The 21,368-nt window shown below is 39.1% G+C and overlaps 1 protein-coding gene across 1 annotated transcript in view; it reads right to left on the reverse strand.

The window, feature by feature from the left end:
• Positions 1–1,764: 1,764 nt before the first annotated feature.
• The window catches only part of COL4A3 (collagen type IV alpha 3 chain), a 102,862-nt gene continuing 83,258 nt past the window's right edge, over positions 1,765–21,368 (reverse strand). Inside the window, exons 38-52 of the mRNA XM_069474076.1 lie at positions 19,576–19,702; positions 18,316–18,396; positions 17,845–17,943; positions 17,587–17,634; positions 15,085–15,270; positions 14,413–14,543; positions 11,076–11,148; positions 9,084–9,155; positions 8,869–8,994; positions 8,061–8,159; positions 4,845–5,057; positions 4,032–4,209; positions 3,790–3,904; positions 2,830–3,002; positions 1,765–1,849 (exon numbers count right to left, since the gene is read on the reverse strand). Coding sequence (XP_069330177.1) covers positions 1,765–1,849; positions 2,830–3,002; positions 3,790–3,904; positions 4,032–4,209; positions 4,845–5,057; positions 8,061–8,159; positions 8,869–8,994; positions 9,084–9,155; positions 11,076–11,148; positions 14,413–14,543; positions 15,085–15,270; positions 17,587–17,634; positions 17,845–17,943; positions 18,316–18,396; positions 19,576–19,702 — 1,806 coding nt within the window. The remainder of the gene's footprint in view (positions 1,850–2,829; positions 3,003–3,789; positions 3,905–4,031; positions 4,210–4,844; positions 5,058–8,060; positions 8,160–8,868; positions 8,995–9,083; positions 9,156–11,075; positions 11,149–14,412; positions 14,544–15,084; positions 15,271–17,586; positions 17,635–17,844; positions 17,944–18,315; positions 18,397–19,575; positions 19,703–21,368) is intronic.

The raw sequence follows: 21,368 nt of genomic DNA on the forward strand, positions 1-21,368 counted from the left end.
CACAGTCTGTGCTGTCTTCTGGCATCATGCATTCACTTACAAAGCAATTGAGATTGAAGCAATAGCCTGAATTTAAATATCAGCACCATCAACTCCACCTAGGTGGATCAAGAAGCATCCTCAAAGCTTTGTCTCATGATGCCTGGCCTCCAAGACTCATCCAATAGTGCTATCATCAAGTATAAATGGTTTTTAATGTTTTGTAGGTCCTTGTTTTCTTAACATTGTTCAGACCTTAGCTTCTTGGATAACTAAGAGAAGCTCGAAGTCCTGGGTTTTCCCTGGGCATAAATCTTATTTTTAAACTTTGACTCAGGCCTGCTGAATTATGATGATAAAATATAAAAACAGAGACAAAGGAAGAAAAAAGGGGAGGAGGGAAGCAACTCACATGTGGGAGATTCTTAGAACAATAAGTCACCTTTTCTGAGTTATTAAATTAGAAACAAGTCTCTTTTTTTCCCTCTCTCTCTCTCTTTGTATCTCTAGAATTTAGCACAGTGCCTGAGACATGGCTTGATGCTGAATAAAATTCCTGTTAAATTGGATTTAGTAACCTTGAGAATGTCTGAACATGAACACACTCAAAATCAAGTTTTAAGACATACAGCTGCCAAGTTATACAATTTGTACCTTAAGATTTTTAAACAGTGGACTCTTTAAATATTGCTTATAAGAATACATAACATAAAAACATGTTCTTTATAAAAGAAGAATTAGAGAAGTAACAAAGGAATATAAATCTGTGAAACCCAGAGTAATGAAATATTTAGAGCAAAGAAAAAATATTCTGAGCCTGATATGCCAAAAAATGCCTGAAGTTCTTTCATGGATTATTGAACTATTCAATTATATAAGGTATGCACCAAGATTTATGGGGATGGGGATAAAGTGCACATCTCATAAGTAATGTCCTTGTTATTTGTATGGGTATGCTGGTAAAAGAGAAGTTAAAGTTGGGATACATTTCATAGTATGTGTATAACAGCAGCCTATTAAAATTAATTCAGTGGGGGAAGATTTTTATCTACTTTGAATACAAGCAGGCTTTATAGCTGCAGTGAAATTAATTCAATAAACAAACAAAAATTTCTTTAAAAAAATACAAAACAAAATCATACAGTATTTCCAAGGCTATTATGGTTCCATTCAGGGACTCCCCCTTTTGCCTTTAGCCTTGGGTGTGTTTGAGAGTCCTGGAAAATCCGTGAACCTCAGTTCAATTCTGTGTTCCCTCAGACCTTCGCTTACTCAACAGGTGTGAGAGTCCAGTTCTATTCGTGATGCCTCAGTATTCCACATGCCCCCATTTGCTTCTCTACCCAGGGTCTAAAGTTTCAGGAAGGGGTGGCTGGGCAATCTAAGACTGATTTAGTCTCCCTGAGTCTCAAAGACTGGAAGAGAAGAGGACCTATGTTGGGGATCCAGTGAACCAAATAGTTCTTAACTTGTCGCATTCAAACTTTATATAGTCACCATTTTGAAAGTGCATTGGATACAAGAGGAATACGCCTTCAATAACATTTTGTGAAAAGTTGCTGCCTTGCTACAAGGAACTTTGAAATAGCACAGATTTAGAGACCAACATCACAGAACTAACTTAAAATAAATGCTTTGTTGTGTGGGGAAACAAATTGAAAATTTGTACTAAGCCATCATAGAGCAATGTTGTTTGATTAGAGAAAAATGTCTAAATAAAAGCATGTTCCGAGTCATTACTTTGTTCTTTTAGGATGAAAAATAGTACGGTTTTGTTGGATTTCTTCAATGTCTTTTCTTCATGCACACCTGACAGCGACTTATTATTTTTTCTAATTCTCCAGCTTTCACAGTGGATGGAATAGGCTTTCTGAAATAAAAACAAACCAGAAAAATCTCATTGATTTATAGATACAAAGGGAATACTTGCTGGGTTTGAGTTTTACTAATCAATATTATAGCTATCCTAAAATTTATTACAGCAATGTCTCCCTTTATGGAAGAGGAGTATCTCTGAAATAGCATATATGTTGGCATCTTATAATTTTACGCATATTTCAGTAGCACTAAAGAAACACAGGCTTTGATGAAAATGTATCATCTTTTTTGTAATAAAGACGACCCCCACCCTTTGAATAATTTAAATAATTTGCATTATTCACAAGTAAATATAGTAAATTAAAATTAGCAGGCCAGGCACAGTGGCTCACATCTGTAATCCTAGCACTCTAGGAGGCTGAGGCGGGAGGATCGCTTGAGCTCAGGAGTTTGAGACCAGCCTGAGCAAGAGCGAGACCCCGTCTCTACTAAAAATAGAAAAATTAGCCAGATGTTGTAGTGCACGCCTGTAGTCTCAGCTGACCGGGAGGCAGAGGCAGGAGGATCACTTCAGCCCAGGAGTTTGAGGTTCTGTGAGCTATGATGATACCACTACTCTCTACCCAGGGCAGCAGAGTGAGACTCTGTCTCAATAAAAAAAAAAAAAAGGGAATTGAACCTGCCTTCTCACTCTCCCCGCTTCTTATTAAAAACAAACAAAAAAGATTAACAGATCATTTCATAGTTTTATTCAGTAACTTACTATAAATTTATATATAAACATTAAGTATGTTTAGTGATGACAAAACACATTTTTTTCCCTTATTGGTACAGTAGTATAAAATCATGGCTACTCGTTAAATTCAAGAACACTTGTAAACTGGGAGTGCCAAGGTAAACAGGATTTTATGGGCATGGGGGATTTTTTAAATATGAGTACACCAACACATAGGTAAAGAAAAGCTAACATAGGCAAACTTGGAATAGTTCTGCAACTGAATCATCACATTAAACTTGACATTGAATAGTTACCTGAACATTCTTTCTGGGTTTAAGGAGGCCAGCCAGAAACTGTAGGAATTTGAATAGTAGTTGCATGTTCCTCTTCCATGACATTCTAGAAATGGACTGGCTCGGAATTCTTCTAAGCAGGAGCCAGGGGATGACAGTGCTTGCCCAGCACCTTCAGAGCCTGCACTTGTGAACTATCACAGTAAAACATATCTGAATAAAAATTCTGTCCATTTGGGGTTCACATTTTCAATTCTCTAGGTTTTTTTTTTGTAATGTAAGACAATAAGAAAATGTTAAAAATCCCAGAAAGCATTAATTAAACTTCTTGTACTTCATTAACCAGATTTGCTAATACTCCAGGTCTTTTCTATGTTGGGGGATAGTCACCAAAAAGGAAGTAAAAGCTGCTGCTTCTGCCTGGCGTAGTCCTCGCCCCCAGATCTGACGGGCTTTCCTGTCCTTCTCAGATCTGCTTCAACGTAACCTCAGAAAGGCTTTCCTTGGCCTTATCCCTGTCACAGTTTCTCATCTTATCTTGCCTTATTTCTTTCACAGTAACCTTCACCACCTGAAATCTTGTTACTGCTATTGTTATTTTGTCTCCTTGCTGCTTGTCCATCTTCCGCACTAGGATATAAGCACAATGAGAATAGGAACCTCGGCTCCTGGTATCCCTAGCACCTAGAACAGTCCCGGCACATGGTAAAGAGTAGCTACTATTCACCTATAATAGATGTCATGCTTTAGAATTTGAATACAATCTCCTCTGGAGAAAATGATTTTTTAAATGCTCTATTGTTTACCAGAAGTAACTGAAAGTAAAAAAAAAGAAAAGAATATTTGCAGATTTTTAAGCAAATGTCTACAGCATATTGTACATACTGATGTCAGCAGCGTCAATCCTGGGGGCCACATTTTACCCAGTAAGATTCCACAGGTAATCTTTACCATAAATTTCTGACTCCCTTTTCTTCTTACCATGATGAAAGAAAATCCTTTCCAGAGAGAAATCCAGCCTTGGGGACATGGAGGAGTATCAGTGGTTTGGCTGTGAACGGCGATGGCAATGGCCGGGCCTTCACAGACAGTGCATCTGTAACATGAAACAAAGACTGTGGCATCATCACCGCTTCCTGCAACACGATGTGCTGCCTGACAGTCCATTACAAGTGAAGCGATTCCCTTGATCCTATTGCAAAACTAAGGGGTTAGATTTTTACCTGCTAATATAAGGTTCGAGGGCCCTGCCAGTAATCGGAGCCATGTCCATTGGCATCAGAGCTGGTGTTGACAGCCAGTATGAATAATCATTTCGAGAGGCGAAACTACATACATTGTTGACATTACAGAATAAAAATGGCATGGTGGTAAATCGCTGCAGGCAGCTGCCAAGAGTTCCTAATAAAACATCAGACTGAGTATCACTTTCAGTGAGTTAAAGTTATGTTCAGGATCATTGCTAGACAGCGGCTAATTAAAACATAACCTGTGGCAAAAACTGGACAAAGACAACACAAAAGAGTTATTTGCAAAATGTAGTATTGAAAAGTTTTCACACTGATAGAAATTAAAGCTCCAATGGGCAAACAAATCCTCTTTCTCCCACCCTTAATACTTCTGTGGCTCTCTCTAATCAGTCTAGAACTTGGGGGCTGGTCTAGGTCAGTTGAGACAAGGCTTTGCTTCAAAGTATCAGTTACTCATATGAACATAATAGCTGATAACCACATAGAGCTTTAGAAAAGATGTTACTTTTAAGATTAAAAAGCAGACAGGTGGTTGAAGTGAAAATTGTTTGCATTGAACAGGATGAGGTAGGCTGGCATTCACTGGCTAGGCTCCTTCCAGCCTTTTTCATTCCAGAATAAAAATTAAGACATTAGGCCAGTGTCGTTTTATTTACTCTCTTTAAAACGTGCTGGAAAATACTCAAGGTTGTTTATACTTAACTTCAGAGGGAAGCACCCCCTGCTATTAAAATTTACAATCCACACATGGAACAACACAACTGGAAACCAGAACTGGGACATTACCAAGGTCTTGTCCATGGGCTCTTTCATTTCCTTGTACAAAAAGAAGGGAAAACCCGCTGTACAGTGGCTCCGTCCCTTCTGGACATGAAGGAATCACTGTTGTTTGACTATGTCGGGTGAAGACAAAGCCTCTCATTGTTGTTCTGGTGGCAGGTGATCCAATTTCTCCAGGTTTTCCTTTCAAACCTGGTAATCCCTCTAATCCAGGCGGTCCTTCAAGAAACAGAGTATGAGTATTGCAACACAAACAAAATATCAAATTTGTGTTCCCAAAGTACTTATTTAAATGTTTTATTTAAATTAGAAAATATAGAAAGGAGTCCTAGAGAAGAGTGGCTTATAAAATGGCCAAACAATATTATTAAATGTGAAGGTGTTTAACACATAGTGCTTATTATAGATATTTGTGTGTACCTTATGAGGTTTTTGAATTCTCCTGTAATGTAAGTCTTATATACATCTTTTATAGATAAATGAATGGATTCTCCTATAATATAATGGAAAAGTAAATCAAGTCAAATGTCTAAAACTTGAAAGTCTATTCAAGTGGGTAATAAAAATTTGCTTATGCTTTTGATAATTTCAAAAACAATCACGGAAAACATTGAAAGTTCTTTCTAAAGGTGTAAACTTCAAGACAGTTTTTAATCAATTTGTAAAAAATAGAAAGAAATTTTAGTTGGACAACTAAAAATATATAGAAAAAATTAGCCAGGCATGGTGGCACATGCCTGTAGTCCCACCTACTCGGGAGGCTAAGGCAGGAGGATTGCTTGAGCCCAGGAGGTTGAGGTTGCTGTGAGCTAGGCTGATGCCACGGCACTCTAGCCTGGGCAACAGAGTGAGACTCTGTCTCAAAAAAGGAAAAAAGAAAAAAAAAAAGTGGTTTATATACTTTGCTTTCTTTTTTTGCAGTTGGATTAGGCTAATCCACATTTGTCACTTTCTAGAGGAGGACCAGTGAGCAGTGAGCTATCCTTTGTCCCTTCCTCCTGATCTTTCCTCTCTTTTTCTTTATCCAACAGGTATTATTTATGATATTGGCATTGGCTACCACCTCCCCATCCCCTACCCATTTCTGCTGCCACTACACCCTGACTACTTCCCCAACTGACTTGGGCCATGGTCCTTTCAGTTCCTAAGGAAGAACAGAGAAGGCAGAGACTGTTAAACCTTTGGCCTACAGTGTCAAGGGAGATATTGTTCTTGCCCACAAACAGCCATGCCATGGGAGTCAGGCAGTGTCGCAGTTTAGTCCTGGCTCAGAAGTCAATACTTTTCACAAAAATTTGTAAAAGCCCCAGTATTATATATTTTTTTCAGTCTTCTCTGAATTCTGCCCACTCTTGTCTTCCCTATGGAACTTGACCTGTTCTTTGAAATTAAAAATAGGCCACATCCAAATTCTTCAAAGTCTCATGTCTCACTTGAAAAGTCCAAAATTGCCATAGTTTTAATACATAGGGGAGACACTCATTCTTAACTTTTTTTAACACCTGCCCTCATTCACAGGGGACCATAACTGGCCCCAAGCAAAAGATGCCTCTGGATCTTTGCACAGGAATTGTAAAGTGATTAGCTGAGCTGGATGGGAACTGGAGGTGAACTTCTATGCAAATGTGTGATATCCCAGGCAGGCTATTCTGCATCTCCAGGAAAGGGGCCGAGGCTATCAGTTTATGCCAGTGCAATCTGACTCCTACATCCCTTTATCATTCTTATGAGGCCTCTATAGCTTTGTACTAACTCTGCCTACCAGCTAATAATCCTCAACATAATTTATTTTGTAGTACACTTACTTGTGCTGTTGCCTCATTCTGAAACCTAGCCTTGGTCATTAAAATTTTTAAATTAATAGAATTATTAATAAGAGTTTTCTCTTTTACCACTTTGAAAAACATATTTTAAGGAAAGTTGAATGATTGCTAGTACTCTAATATGCACTGATGACAATACTAAATCATAAGTAATTATGCAATTAATATTATAATTAATACTATTAGCATCATATTTGAATTTTGAAAAACTTAAGTCTCTAGTCCTTACAGTTTTATTATAGTAGATCTGGGCATATATATGTCAATAAACTGGGAAATCACATTTAGATTTTTTTCAGAGTCAGCAGTCCTAAAAATGTAAGATTTGGACATCCAAGTATTTTCCAGAAAGGATGCTTTGAAACTTTTTGGAGAAGGTAGATTTTGATCCAGATATCAAACTGACACATACAGTTTATATTCAATATGAAACATATTTTAAGTGGCCCCTTTTCAGGACACACACGAATTGTTGACTTGTGTTCAAGAATGGTGTAGTTAAAAGATGGATTTCCTAAGTAAAGATATTAATTCGCTTTTGTATGCATATCAAAGTAATTTTTCCTTGACTCCGATAAGTAGTTATTAACTGAAGAAAATTAAAATATTTCTCCCTTAAATATGTAGAATTGTTGAGTTAAAGACACTAAAAATGTGAGGGGGACTCTCTTCTTGCTGCCCCCCACCTTTTCTACTTGAAGACAGAAATATACATTCATGTGGCTTGCCAGCTCAGAGACAGTGCCAGCTGGGCCAGGGGAATCTGCGGGCAAACTTTACTACTGTTCCATAGTTTCCCCACCTTTAGGAGCCTAATGCTGCTTGCACCTCTTTTTTGTCCCTATGCTAAGATTTATTGTCCTTTGTTGAAACACTATGTACGGCAGAGTTCCAAACCACTGCCTTGGGAGATACTTTTATACTGAGGTTTCTCTCTTGTGATGTACGCTGCATGTGTTAAAATTAATTTGCTTGTTTTTCTCTTGTTAATCTATCTTTGTTTCCGGAGAGTGTCTCAAATACAACCTTATGAGAATTGAGAAAAGATTATGTATTTTCTTCTCATCATAACTAACAACTCCTATAAGTTCTTAAAACAGTGTTAGCCTTTCTGAAAATAGAACACCCGCTAGTTCTATTTGTCCTCAGGCTAAACTCTGCATAAACTAAAGATTTAGAGCACATCTGCCCAGCTAAAAGGTAGGAAGAACAGTGTGTTCCAATAATTGTTGATTTTACATTTTCCAAATAAACATTTGGTCCCTGGCCTTTGTTCTATTATGAACAACACAAACTGGAAGGCCTAGATTACTTGTGCAGTCACCCCCTCAAACAAGATTTCTCAGTCTATTGAAACAGCACTTCTTCAGTGAAGGAAATAAGCTGGCTCTGCATTTACCTTGCTCTCCTTTAGAACCTTTGTTGCCTTTTTCTCCAGCTGGTCCAGGAGTTCCTGGTTTTCCATCCTTGCCTGGTTTACCTCTTGGCCCACAAGGTCCTAGGCAAACACCAACACTGCATTGCATATCATCATAGTGGGTGAAAGGTAAGGTGACCAACCATCTGTTAACCTGAGACTTTTCCAGTTTCAGCAATAAAAGTCCTGCATCCTAGGAAGACCTGGGCAAGCCGGGATGATTGGTCACCCAACTTGTTACCCCTATTTCCCAGAAAAAAAGACCCTCAAAAATGAACTACACTTATATTAAATAGAGCAGTTTAAAATTGTACTGCCATGTTGATTTATGTTCTTCCAGGATTCACTATGCCCATATATTGATCAAACTAATAAATAATATCTTTCTTATCTCCCAGGTGATTCAGACAAACTTAGAGCATAATAATTCAGAAGTTTTTTTATAATATGCTAAGCCTATATAGAGAAGTTAGTTCAATTTCCAAACACCAATATCTTGAAAAGATTTCAAAATCATTTTTTCTAATACTTTGCTGTACAAAGTATTAAAAAAAGTATAAATTCACAGAACTCAGGTATATTCAGGCAATCATTTAGAAATAGTTTTAAATAAAAGGTCTTTTATTTGCTGATTAAGAGTAAAATGAGCTTAATCCTGAAACTGATTATGAAAAGCACTGTAATGTTTAACATTTTCAGTGAGGTTGTATCATTTGCTTCCAAAGCACTTTACAGGTATTTTGTTTCAACCACTTCGTAGTGATCCAAGTCAACGCTGCCAGTCCCACACCTAAGCTTCCAGGTGGCCCTGGTGGCCCAGGTTCTCCTTGCATCCCTGGATCTCCAGGTGGGCCAGGTAGCCCTGGACTTCCTGGAAGGGAGATGATCTTAAGTGTGCCAGGGTCTCCACGTACACCTATTGATGTAAACAAAAGAAGAAGAAGACGGCTTCACTGATGAGCTACCCTGTCTTCATGGAGAGCAATAGTAAAGAAATATATTTACCAGGTGGTCCTTTTGGTCCAATTGGCCCTGGAGGCCCAGTTGATCCAGGAAATCCTGGATTACCTTTCTCTCCTTAAAAAAGAAAAGAAAAGAAAAACAGTGTGATTCCACTTAGAACAATAGGTTTCCTAGCTCTTCGGATTGATGATCAACTGTAAGGATACATACTGGAAGTTATGAGTTCTGTGACAATGGCTACAATTTAATTTTGTTCCTGTGGGTTTTGGCATTTCATTTGGACCCAATCTATCATGTTTAATCAGTCTAAAAATAGCATTACTATACTAAGAATTTGTATTTAGCATTGAAGGGGAAGGGTTCCTAAGAGTTCACTTTTTGAGTTGAGAAACCATTTAATATTTTAGGTAAAATACAAGCTTACCTGAAAACCTATTTTAGCACCTCCTGGTGAATTATATTGCTTGGTTATAGTTATCCCCTTTCTCAGGTTATTATCAGGAATTCTCTTGAGCTCATATAGAATATCTGTTTTGATGTAAGCTAATAAAATGGTAAGATTTCTTTCTCAATCATAGTCTTTGACACAAATAAAATTACCAAGAGCCATTTATTTGGAGAAATACTGTCTTTTAAAGAATCTTGAAATGGTGTAGATATGTTATCTGCTTACTTAGGAAGATTTTAGTACTAAATATGATATTAATAGAAGAAATACAATAAAATAATTGTAGTACCAAAAATTAGCAGGCTACTACACTGTAAATTACCCACTTGATATCAGAACTTGAGGAAGGTATTGATATTTATTTATATACACCAGAAGAAGCCTAAATGTTTTCCCCTTCGAGGATTAAAAATTGCCAAATAAAGTAGTACAAACTTGTCAGTAGTGCCAGCTGATGGTCTTATTCTGAAATCTAAGAGTATAAGTGAATGTGTTCCATGGAACATATGTTAGAAGAACTGATTTTAAGAATCTCCCCTCTGAATACCTCTAAATATGTCACTAGAATGTTTCTTTCTTCAGTGAGCCCCTATAGAGTTTTCAGAGCTTAGGTATTCACATTCTGAGACTTGAGCAAGTGATGGGTGTTATAGATTTTTCCCAGGCAGCCTGCCAGTCAGGATTCACCCACCCAATGTCTCATGAGACTCCTGGGAATCAGTTCTTTGATTTATTCTGAATTTGCTCCTTAAAGAGTCAGTGGTTGAAAGCATTGAAAAAGACCTCTTTTAAGTCCACCTTGTCCTCCTTGAAACCTGGAAAAAGTTTTTCTTCATGAAAATGTGGCTTTGTTCACATTGGTTGCACTTGTTATTTAGCATCTCTATAGTCTGTGATGATAAATTCCAGGCCATACAAAAATAATACCAGAAGAATTAATGAGCTAAGACAATGAATCAAATATTCAAAACTTTACTTAAGGTCATAGCACACTCACAGAAGACTTGAGAACTATGTGCTGAAACCTGAAGTTTGAATTTATGTGTGTGAATATTTTACCTTAAAACCTGCCAAAAATTACAGAGTTTTTCTTTTGGATTAAAAATATAATACAGGTGCCCCATAAAAATAAAAATGCTTATCCATTTTTATTTCTGTATATAAAAATTTAATTACTATCCCCCCACTAACAGTTTGGTGAACGATGTTTTAGACTTTTCAACCTTTTAAAAATTACGAAAGTAACACATGGACATGGTAAAATAAACAACTCAGAGCAATGCTATTAATATTGATGTTGTTTCCCATCCCCCATCCCAACACATATCAATATTCTCAAAGGTAACCATTTTAAATTGTTTCTGTTTTTAGTTTTTCTATAGTTTACATTCTTAAATTATGGTTTTAATTTTTAAGCTGCATGGGATTGGGTGCTGGTGTAGTCTTCCTTCTTCATTCATTTTGAGGTCCTATTTGTACTAACCCCAACTGTCTGTGGTGACTGTAGGAGTTCAGTAAACAGTTTTGTGGCCTAAAATATGAATCATGGTTATTTGCATGTAAAGAACAGTGCACAAAAACAGTACCTTTCATGCCTGGAAACCCATAGAATCCAGGATCACCTCTGAGCCCTGGAAGACCTGGGGTACCTGGTGCTCCCTGTATTTCAAATAAAAAGGAGCAGAACCACAGACAGATTTTAAAAATCACAATATTCATGGCAGTTTATTTGAAAGCAAATAGGATATAATATTCTGTTGGGCGAGAATGAGTTAAAGTTGACAGACATCACTTTTACCTTCCATCAAGTGTTTCAGTTACCTATAACTCCTCTGGCCATTTAAACTTCTCCTTAGGACTATCATAAATAAAATAAAATGAAATATTTAATAAAAAAATAATTTTAAAACTCCCCTTAAGCCCAAGAGCAAACATTCCTTCTAATGTTAGTATATGTTGTTTCAGTATTGGATGCAATTGGGTATTCTGTATCCTAAATGGAGCTGCCCAGTACTTGGAGATTTTTCAAGAATAGGCACCACACTGCCAGAATAAAAATTCTACTTTGTAATTCTTACAAAAGCAACAGAGTTTTTGTTGAGTCATAGCAGCCAAGCATTGTTCTAACTAAGCTGGCAGAACTATAAATTACTCTTGATCAGGGTGCTGGGAGAAGTGAAGTGTCCAGGGATGAGAGTGTAAGGGAGTCATCAGGAAAGTTTTGGCAGGCACATTTGGCGAGGATGCAGTGATCTGAGCCAGGAGGAGGTGTTCCCTTCTCGTGAGGCTCAGATGGGTTGCTCTTGTAGCCATGAGATGTTCAAGCAAAGCCATAGGAGGAGAGGGGAGGAAGCTATATATCAAAATGTATGTTAAATCTCCTCATCTCTTCTTATACTGTCTGTATGAACTGAAGCAATGCTATTACTTGAAACAATGAGCTGAAAGTCATGAAAAATGCCAAGAACAAAGCTGGCCTTTGAACCAGCTATCTTTGGAGCAAGGAGACCAAAGAAGGAACAGTCCTATTGCTTGGATAAGGCAGTATGAAGTTACAAAGGAGAGAGAGTCAGGCATGGGGGCTCATGCCTGTGATCCCAGTGACTTGGAAGGCTGAGGTGGGAAGATCTCTTGAGGCCACGAGTTTAAGACCAGCCTGGGTGACAGAGTGAGACCCCCCATCTCTCTCTCACACACACACACACACACACACACACACAAACTCTCTGGCTTCTGGCATCTGCCTGTTCTCTTGAGGCAAAGGTAAATGTGGAGGAGGCCCCGGTGCCAAGCCCCACCCTGGCACTAGGAGGCAGGTGGTCCATGCAAGGAGAGAGCTGTTAAGGGCACAGGGACAGTTGAGATATCCATCAAGAATTTTCTTTCAAATGCAAATGCAGACGTCTATGAATGACCATGAAAGTACCTGAGGATTTAAATTAGATCGTGTTTCCAAATCAGACTTTCCACATCCCGTGTCCTTGGAAGGACTTTAGATATTCTCATGGATCAGTGTTAGCAACTTTCAAAGAACCATGGAGAACATGAGAAGCATGTACAGACTGGAGATAGGCAAATATGTTATTTTTCAAAATGAATTTTTTAAAATAGTAGATTCTGGAACCAAATACGAAGAGAGCTTGAGAGCTTAACATGATTTTAAATAATAAGTCATGCCAAAGTACCTCATTACCCATCACTAATGGGTTAGTACAGGAGGAAATCAGAGTAACATCATAGGTGTTGTGTATTTATGTATGAACCGTCAAAGCACGGATCTCTCCACCATGTCTCTGTGGACAGCATGGCTGCTACATAGGGGAGTGGGGATGGATTTAAAGCTTGGTGAACTACCAGATCAAAAGGCAGTTCATTAAGGGATTAATTCCAACTTCCAGAGAACTCTGGACGCACACTGCTGCTTTGTAAATGTTTCTCAAATAAATAAATCATGTCCTGCTTCTAAGTCTAGAAAACCAGACCTCCCTGGCTTGACCCTGCTTAGCTCTCCAGCCTCCACCTGACGTTCCCTGCTCACCTCCAGTAACGGAGCTGTGTGTCGTGTCACTCACACACCCGCATCAGAAGGCTCCTTTCCTCCTGGCTCCCCCACCCCTACTTTTCTTGTTTTTCTGGGTAACCCCTGTGCATCTTTCAAAACTCCAGCCAGGCACCATCTCCTCCAAGAGAAACCTTTCCTGGGCACCTTCCCTCCGCAGACTGGATTAAATACTCTTCCTGTGTGTAGCCACGGCCCTTGCCATTCCTCTTCCCGCACAGTGTGGAAATGGCTTATCTCCATGTCTATCTCCTTCACCTTATCGTAGGCTCCTCCAGGGCAAAGGACTGTGCCTTTTTATCTTCTATCCGCTGGCACCAAGTAGACTAAATAATGACCACACTCATCTCTCTAACATGTGTCTCCAAGAATTTGATGTGAACAGGGCAATCGGCTCTGTGACCACACTGCTGAGAGAGAGCTAGGGAAGACGGCCACGGTGCTGAGGGAGAGCGTATGCACTGAGAGATCTCATGCTGGGCGCATGAGCCTGAAGGAACAAGATGTCTAAGAAAGATAAATGTGAAAGTTCTGCCCTTGTGTCACACATAAACAAACATCAACAACAAAAAGCTAGATAAGAAATACTGGAGAAAACTTAGTAGCTGTTCATAACGAAAAGGCACGTGGGCTTTAGCTGACCATAAGCTCAGTGTGGAGACAGGCAAGGCGGCCGGATAGCCCAAGCGGAATTTTAGGTGGGATTCCTAAAATGGTGATGTTCAGGCTGTGGATTCTTCCCTCCTCTAGACACTCGCAGAAGCACTGAGTTCTTGCTTCCGGAGGGTGTTCATCCCAGGGGCTACATTTTTAAGGGAGATATGGACAAACTAGGGTGTATTCAGGATAGAAGCAAACTGATGAATGGTTAAACTGAATTTTATATTTATCCAGGAAGAAAATAACTGGAAATAAATGGCAGCTATTTAGAAACATTGGAAGGTATGTGGTGGGGAGAAAATAAGTAGACCTTTACAGGATGGTACAGATAACTTTGAAAACATGTTAATGGAGGGGAAAAATGACACCATCATTTACAATGATTCTATCACTGGAATTGTTAAGATCCTAAACAAGCAAGGGTCAGGAATGCTGTAGAGGTGAGTCCCACCTAGACCAAAGTTTTAGAGGCCTCTGAGAGGCCAGATCTTTCTAACTCGTAAGACTCTGACTTCCTGACCCTTCTGAACTCTTCAAGCACACTGCACAGATGAATCAAAAATTGTAAATTTTTGCTGCCTCCAGGTACATCTGGTTTATAAGAGTATAATATTCTTGCATATATAATATTAAATCAATATTATTATATTAACAATATGCAATATTAGAACAATTATAATAAGTCAATAATTTTCCATACTCACCGGATGACCTGGTAGCCCTATGTCTCCTACAGTTCCAGGTAGACCTTTTTGGCCAGGCTGGCCCATAAACCCTTTTTCTCCTTTTATGCCTTTTACGTGACTCCCCGGAGGTCCAGGAGGACCTGGCTCACCTGAATTCACAAAAAGCCTGTCAGTATTGTTCGTAAGGGAGCGTAGAAGTTTCTATCAGTGATTCTTTCTATCTAACCAAGTACAAACCCTGCACCTTATCATTACCGAGAACATTCATCCCCTTCCCTTGGGGCATGTGACAGGATTGTGGTAAAGCCAGAGTGAGGTGAGGCCAGAGAAGCACCTGGTGCAAGCGGGAACTGCTTCTCTCTGATAAGGGTCTGTCAGAGCAGGGCTGTGCCCACTGCCCAGAGCCCAGCCTGCTTCCCGATGCAGAGTGGGAGCTGGGTAAATGCAGGTTGCATGGATGCAAATCTGTCTTTTAGGCTTGTTAATCTGGTGACTACTAATCTCTCAGACAGGCCCCGTGTCTCAACACCAGAGTTACTGCACTCTCTGTGGGAGCAGCTGGGTGTGGGAGGAATGGAGAAAATCAGAGGGAAAAAAGAAGGAAGGAGGTAGCGTGAGGAGGAGGTTGAGAACTTCTGAGGTCAAACATGATTTTCATTCTTTTATATTATTTAGAAGTAAGCCCTCTACCTGGGTTTCCTCTTGAGCCTGGCAGACCTCGATTTCCTTTTTGGCCAGGGATGACTGCACCGGGCAACCCTGGCGCCCCTGGGAGTCCTTCGATGCCAGTGGGCCCTGGAGGCCCCACATCTCCCACTGGCCCTTTCCTGCCGGGGGGGCCGGGCAAGCCTGGGACTCCCATGTCTCCTTTGGCTCCTGCGAAGAAGAAGGTTCAGTAAGTTTCTTTAATGTCCCTATAGTTGGAGTTACAGTTTGTGGTTATCTTTAATAAGGTAGCCACCTTTACTTAAAAGTATTAAGACTCAATATATATATTTTAAAAAGAGGCTAGTAAATGAAATACAGGTCTAAAAAACTGAGTTGAGACTCAGTCTGCCTCCAACTAGCCATCTGATCTTGGCAAAGTCACTTCAGATTCAGTTACTATTTTAAGTCTTGGTTTTCTTATTTTAAAAGTGAAGGTAATGCCTATCCTCTTTCAGTTCTACAAAGATCAAGTGAGATAACATACAGACTGAAAAGCATGGTCTGTGTTCTATAAATGTAAACCACTATCATTATTATCTGATGAACTTTAAATACAACAACATTATTTAGTCGCTGATAATTCAATAGAGCATAAAAAGCTAAATTGCATAGCACTGATGTGTGCATTTGAAGTGTGATCTAGTTAAACCCAGACAAAGAAGCAACAAAATTGCAACCCTTATTCTGTCCTCTGGTTAATTCTCTCCCATAACAGGAACACTAGTCTGGGAGGGACAAATGTGGCAGAAAGTTTGGATTTATCAAAGAAAACCCCCAAAAGATCATAACTTAATACTAATATTTTTTATCTAAAAAAAACTTCAAGAAACTGTACTTTGACACTCATGAATGAAAAATGTTGTAGGAATTGAAAACAATCTCTCCCTTCTCTCTCCCATCTCTGTGTTATTCTAGAAAGAGTAAACGGCATGAAAATAGGAGGCAGAAGTGAGGAAGGACAGGGAGAAGTGAGAACGAGGTTGATGGCTCAGGGAAGGGCTTGGGAAGTTACTATGTAGTAAACACTTAGGGTGATGATGAAAATAAAATTGATGAATATTGACTATCTAGCTGTTTGTCTATTCACATATTTTTTTAGCTTTTTAATGCCCGTAATTTATGCTTTTAAAAGAAAGTGTTCAGATGACTTCAGCTCACTCCAAGATCTGTAATGCTGTTTTTGTATGACAGTGACCTGAAGCCCCACCATGTCTTGGGTTATCCATTCCATGTTCACCAAAATGATTGTTTGCTCTGCAATATGATTTCTTTTTAGGATTTGGGAGAATAAACTCATTTAAAGGATTCATACCTTCCAAGTCTCAATGAACTCTTCTCCATATTTAGTTACCCTGGAGGGATTGAGGTGCATAATCATTTACCTACATAATTAGACTATTTGGTATTTTTGAGGCTTTATTAACTAAGATATGAGCATTTTTTATATCACATTTTATTTCCTATTGAAAGCTAGTGTTCCCATTCCAAATGGTTAAACTGCAAGCCTAGCCTAGGAACTTGAACAGCAGCTAGTCTGCTTTTGACAATTCTAAAAGCAGATTGTGGAACAGGAAAAGCCTTTGTGCTTAAGGGGAGGAGGGACTGGGAGACACAGGAACTCTGCTCTCAACCAGAAGGACAATTAGATCTTAAGAAACGAGTGGAAGAGAACAGCTCTTCTCTACTTTCACACTTCCGCTGTTTAGTCAAGAGACAGCTCCGCCCAGCTGATCTCTTAGCAGCATCGGCTACTCTTGGCTGGTTCTCATGAGCATCAGTAACTAGAGACCTTCACCGGGTCTAGGCTTTTTTGCTAACGAAACATTCCCATGCCCAGGACCCACGGCTGAGAGGAGTCAAGAAGAGGTGCAAACAATCTGACCTTTCTTCTGGCAGGTTTCTATACAAAATGGAAAATAGTTAAAAGAAGCTGCTTGTGTTGTAAAATACTGACGTGAGAAATGCAGATTTACAGTCTTGTAAACAAAACACTTGCCTATACTTTGAATGATGTGTTCAGTACATGGCTGTGTCTGAGATGTTGAGAGAGTCACCGGGTGGCCCTTAATAAACAATAGCATGAACCACAACCGGGGCTGGGAGTTGGAGGCAGACCTATAAGACAACAAGGTGGGAAAGGATCCCTCCTGTGTGCAGGACAGCCAGACGGGATGCTCACTGGGAAGGCAGCAATTGCACCTCTCACCTTTCAGGAGGTGATAGATTTGAACCATGCTAACAAGTAAATACATAAGAATCCTTTTTATGTTTAAAGATTTCATAGAAAGAAATTCCAAAATTGGATCATAGTTTCTAATGAGTTCCCTTTGTTGTGATGGTAATAATTAAACATTTTAAATTGATTACTAAGTTGGTAAATATCCTATATTACCACTGGGACTTCTTTAATTCACTAGGTGAAGTTTATTTTATATATCAAGCATATGAAACTGTGTATCATCAAGTCAGGGAAGGACTGCTTACCTCGAGCACCAGGGCTTCCTCTTGGGCCTGGGTGTACCCCCAGTAAGCCTGAAAGAGATAATCTTGGTAAATTAATATTTGGCTAATTTCATTACATTATGTATATACGAAGGAAGTTTAATCATCACACACCAAGAACATGTTAAAGATAATCAGTTCTATCGGAGAAGAATCTTTAGAGCAGGGAAGGATTACAATGTCACTGATGATTCCATCCAAAACAAAACTGGTGGATCAAAGATAATGAGCAAGTTGTACCTGTTTCCCCCTTTTCTCCAGGCCGACCAGGAATTCCATCGTGTCCTTGGCTACCTCTCATACCCACTGGTCCAGGAGATCCGGGGAATCCCGGAAGGCCTGAAAACAGCAAACACCATGGCATACAAAGAGGATTTATTTTCTACCAATGGATTAATGTGAATACCAGGGAGATTTGCGGGATTTTATTAAAGGTGCTAATCTTTTGGAACTGTAGTTATGTGACGCTAAATTCCCATTGAAAAGTATGCACAGATTAATACTATCATGTGGATTATCACTTTGGAATGTTTAGGTTGGCAGAGAGTTTAATTAGATAGAAATATCTAACCCCACTTTTCTGCATTTTTGTCTGAGTATTGAGTAACTGGGAGCTACCTTCCATAGAGCAGCAGGTGTACAGGGATTCTAACCTCAGCAGAAATGTGCCTCTCTCATGAAAAGGACACAGAGAAAGTAAAAAAATGAAACCTGGGAGGCCTTTTATTCCTGGAAGGCCCGGGAAGCCTTTGATTCCTTTATTACCCAAATCACCATCAAGACCCGGCTTTCCTAGAAATGAAGAGAGAGGGAAGGAAGAAAGAACACCTAAAGATAAATGATTACAATGTCCGAAATCATCAGTTCTCACAGTCGCCTGCGCTCAAGCTAGCCTTAAGGAGCCCTCTTTCACAGGTCACCCTAGGCTCTGGACCTGGCTGCTGTCTCCCCAGGGAACCACAGCAGAGATACATTGAATCATTTTCAAAGGTGTGTGCACACTAACCACATGGACCACTCAATATCTGATTTATTATTTTAATTGTGAGTTAACCGCAAATTTATTGACCTTTTCCATGTTTTGAACAGTTAAGTTTAAACACTATCTTTGAGTAACATCCAAAGCTGCAACCCAATAGTTCAGCAGTTGTTTTTAATAAAACAATACAAAAACTTAAACCCAAATAGGAAGCTAATAAGAAAGAAAGCCAAAGTTTAATCCAGAACTATGTCAGAAGAAAAGGTACAGAACACAGGGTTATAGGTTGAGTTTTGTTCCCTGCCCCCAGCAAAATTCATTTATTGAAGTCCTAACTGAGCATGTCCATTCTGAGCACCTCAGAATGTCTCTGTGTTTGGAGACAGGGTTGTTAAAGAAGTAATTAAATTAAATTAAAATGAGGTCGGCAGGGTGGGACTTAGTCCAATATAAGTGATGTCTTCATAAGAAGAGCTTGAGACACAGACACAAGAGGGAAGACACAGGGAGTGACACCAGCCACAAGCCAAGGAGAGGGGCCTCAGAAGAAACCAACAGTGCCAATACCCAGACCTGGGACTTCTTGCCTCCAGAACTGTGAGAAGATAAATGTCTGCAGTGTAAGCCACCAGTCTGTGGTGTTTGTTACGGAAGCTCTAGCAAACTAATACAAACATCATGCAATTGTGCGATGAACCAACATTTCATGTCTTTAGGCTGAATTTGTTGAGGCAGTACTTCAAAAGTTTTTTTTTATGGGAGCAGGTTTTGACATTTCAGTCCACCAAGTGGGCTGATCACAAAATCAGGCTCCTCCTGACTAATTCCCTGTTTGTTAGTGTCTTAGAATTTGAAGTTCAAAGTTGAATCAAAGCAACTACAGCATGAAAGCATAAATCGCTTTCTATTTACTGAGATGATTCCAGGAGGTGAAGGCCCTACTATGAGCAGTGAATGCTTTCAGCTTTCAGGACTGTAAAGCCAAGGCTCACCTGGGTGGCCAGGACTTCCGGGACTTCCAGGGGCTCCCTCAGGTCCAGCAGGCCCCGAATGTCCAGGTGGGCCAGGTGGCCCTCTTTCTCCTTTCTTTCCCATCTCACCTGGCAATCCTGGTTCCCCCTTAAATTTAGTCAGAGACCTTTAAAATTCTCATATAAGCAAGATATGCAATTAGAATTAAGTATAAACTTCATTCATTCATTCATTCATTCATCGATTCCTACTTAGTGTCTGCTATCTGCCAGCACCATGAGAGGAGCTGGGAATACGCTGGCTATGTGGCTCGTGGGGCCCTGCACAAAATGAAAATATGGTTCCCTTTTAAAATATTTTTTAAGAATTTCAAGATGGGAACAGCAAAGCATTAAACCAGGCATGGGGTCCTTCTTAGCATGGGACCTCTGTGACTGCACAAGTTGCATACCCATGAAGCTAGCTCTTACCAGGATGTGATGACCAACATTTACAGATATAGGATATATACAGCCCCTGCCTTCATGGAGCTTCAGAGACAGTAGGGAGATAGGCATTAAACAATGACATAGAGATATAATTACAAATTTTGATGACTAACTGGGGGTAAGAGAGACATAGACTAAATGAATATGTGTCCTACAAATACCATGCATCCAGATAAATGTGTGTCAATCACATGTTAAAAAAACTTTCAATGATTTAATATTTATTAAATCTGTACTTCAGTTTTATGATAAACCAGAACATATGGGTTTGACGGAGACTTAGAAAATTTCTACTGTAGCCAATTAAAATACACTCTTACAGTATAAAATAGACTCTTACTCTGATTTGTTCAATGCACAGTTCTAAAAATTTCTTCTGGTGGTTGCCTATGAAAACCCAAAATCTAAATGAAACTATTAATTAAACTAGATGTGAATTAACTCAACTAGGATTCCTCATCAAGAAAATATCTCAGTGGAAAGAATCTCTTCCTGAGACTCTTAAGTTTCTGAGAACTTAATCTAAATATAAAGAGAAAAGGAATTTGTCTGTACTTCAAGTAATACATGGTTACTTTCTTGTGTCTGTGTGGTGTCTACAATTTTTTCTTTCTTGTTTTAGCAATTACTACTGGAGGACATAGTTGGTGAAAATCTTTAGAAAGGTGATATTTTATTGGCTCAAAAGAGAGGGAGAAGGTTCCCTAAGTAATAATTTTTATGTTTTGGGGTCATATACTCTTGAAAATCTGGTGGAAAATATAGACTCTCCTCTACAAAAACACTTTCAAATATTTTGCATTTAATTTCAAGAGGTTGGTGAGTTTCTTGGGATCCTGTAGATTTTGCTAGGGGTCCATGGAATCCCAGGTTAACAACCTCTGCTTACAGGAATTTCTATTAATTATTCTCTAGTGGTCTATTTTTGGCTTTTAGTGTAACTGCTGTACACAGAAAGGCTGGAAAAAAATACACCTAAAAAGGCAACCAAGTCCCACTGAAACATTTGGTTGATGCTTCATATAATACACTAGCAAGGGCTTTAACATCTAACCTCAACTTGACAGAGCATAAACACCAAGAACACTGAAACAAGATAAAAATATTTTATGAGATGGAATGAAAATACTTAAAGTTCTAAAACATTTAAGAAAGATAAATGTATTTATCTTCAAAATTTGTTCCCTTTCTAATGATGCTCTAAAGTTATTTCATTTTGTATCTTTGTTATGTCTTAATGAGACAAGTGTTTTTGATTATAAAATTTGGAAATTTATTTTTCTAAGTCTGTGTGGGAAGAGTCCATACCAGAGACTGGCCACTTT

This window comes from Eulemur rufifrons, chromosome 1 (assembly GCF_041146395.1).
Source record: "Eulemur rufifrons isolate Redbay chromosome 1, OSU_ERuf_1, whole genome shotgun sequence".
NCBI lineage: Eukaryota > Metazoa > Chordata > Mammalia > Primates > Lemuridae > Eulemur > Eulemur rufifrons.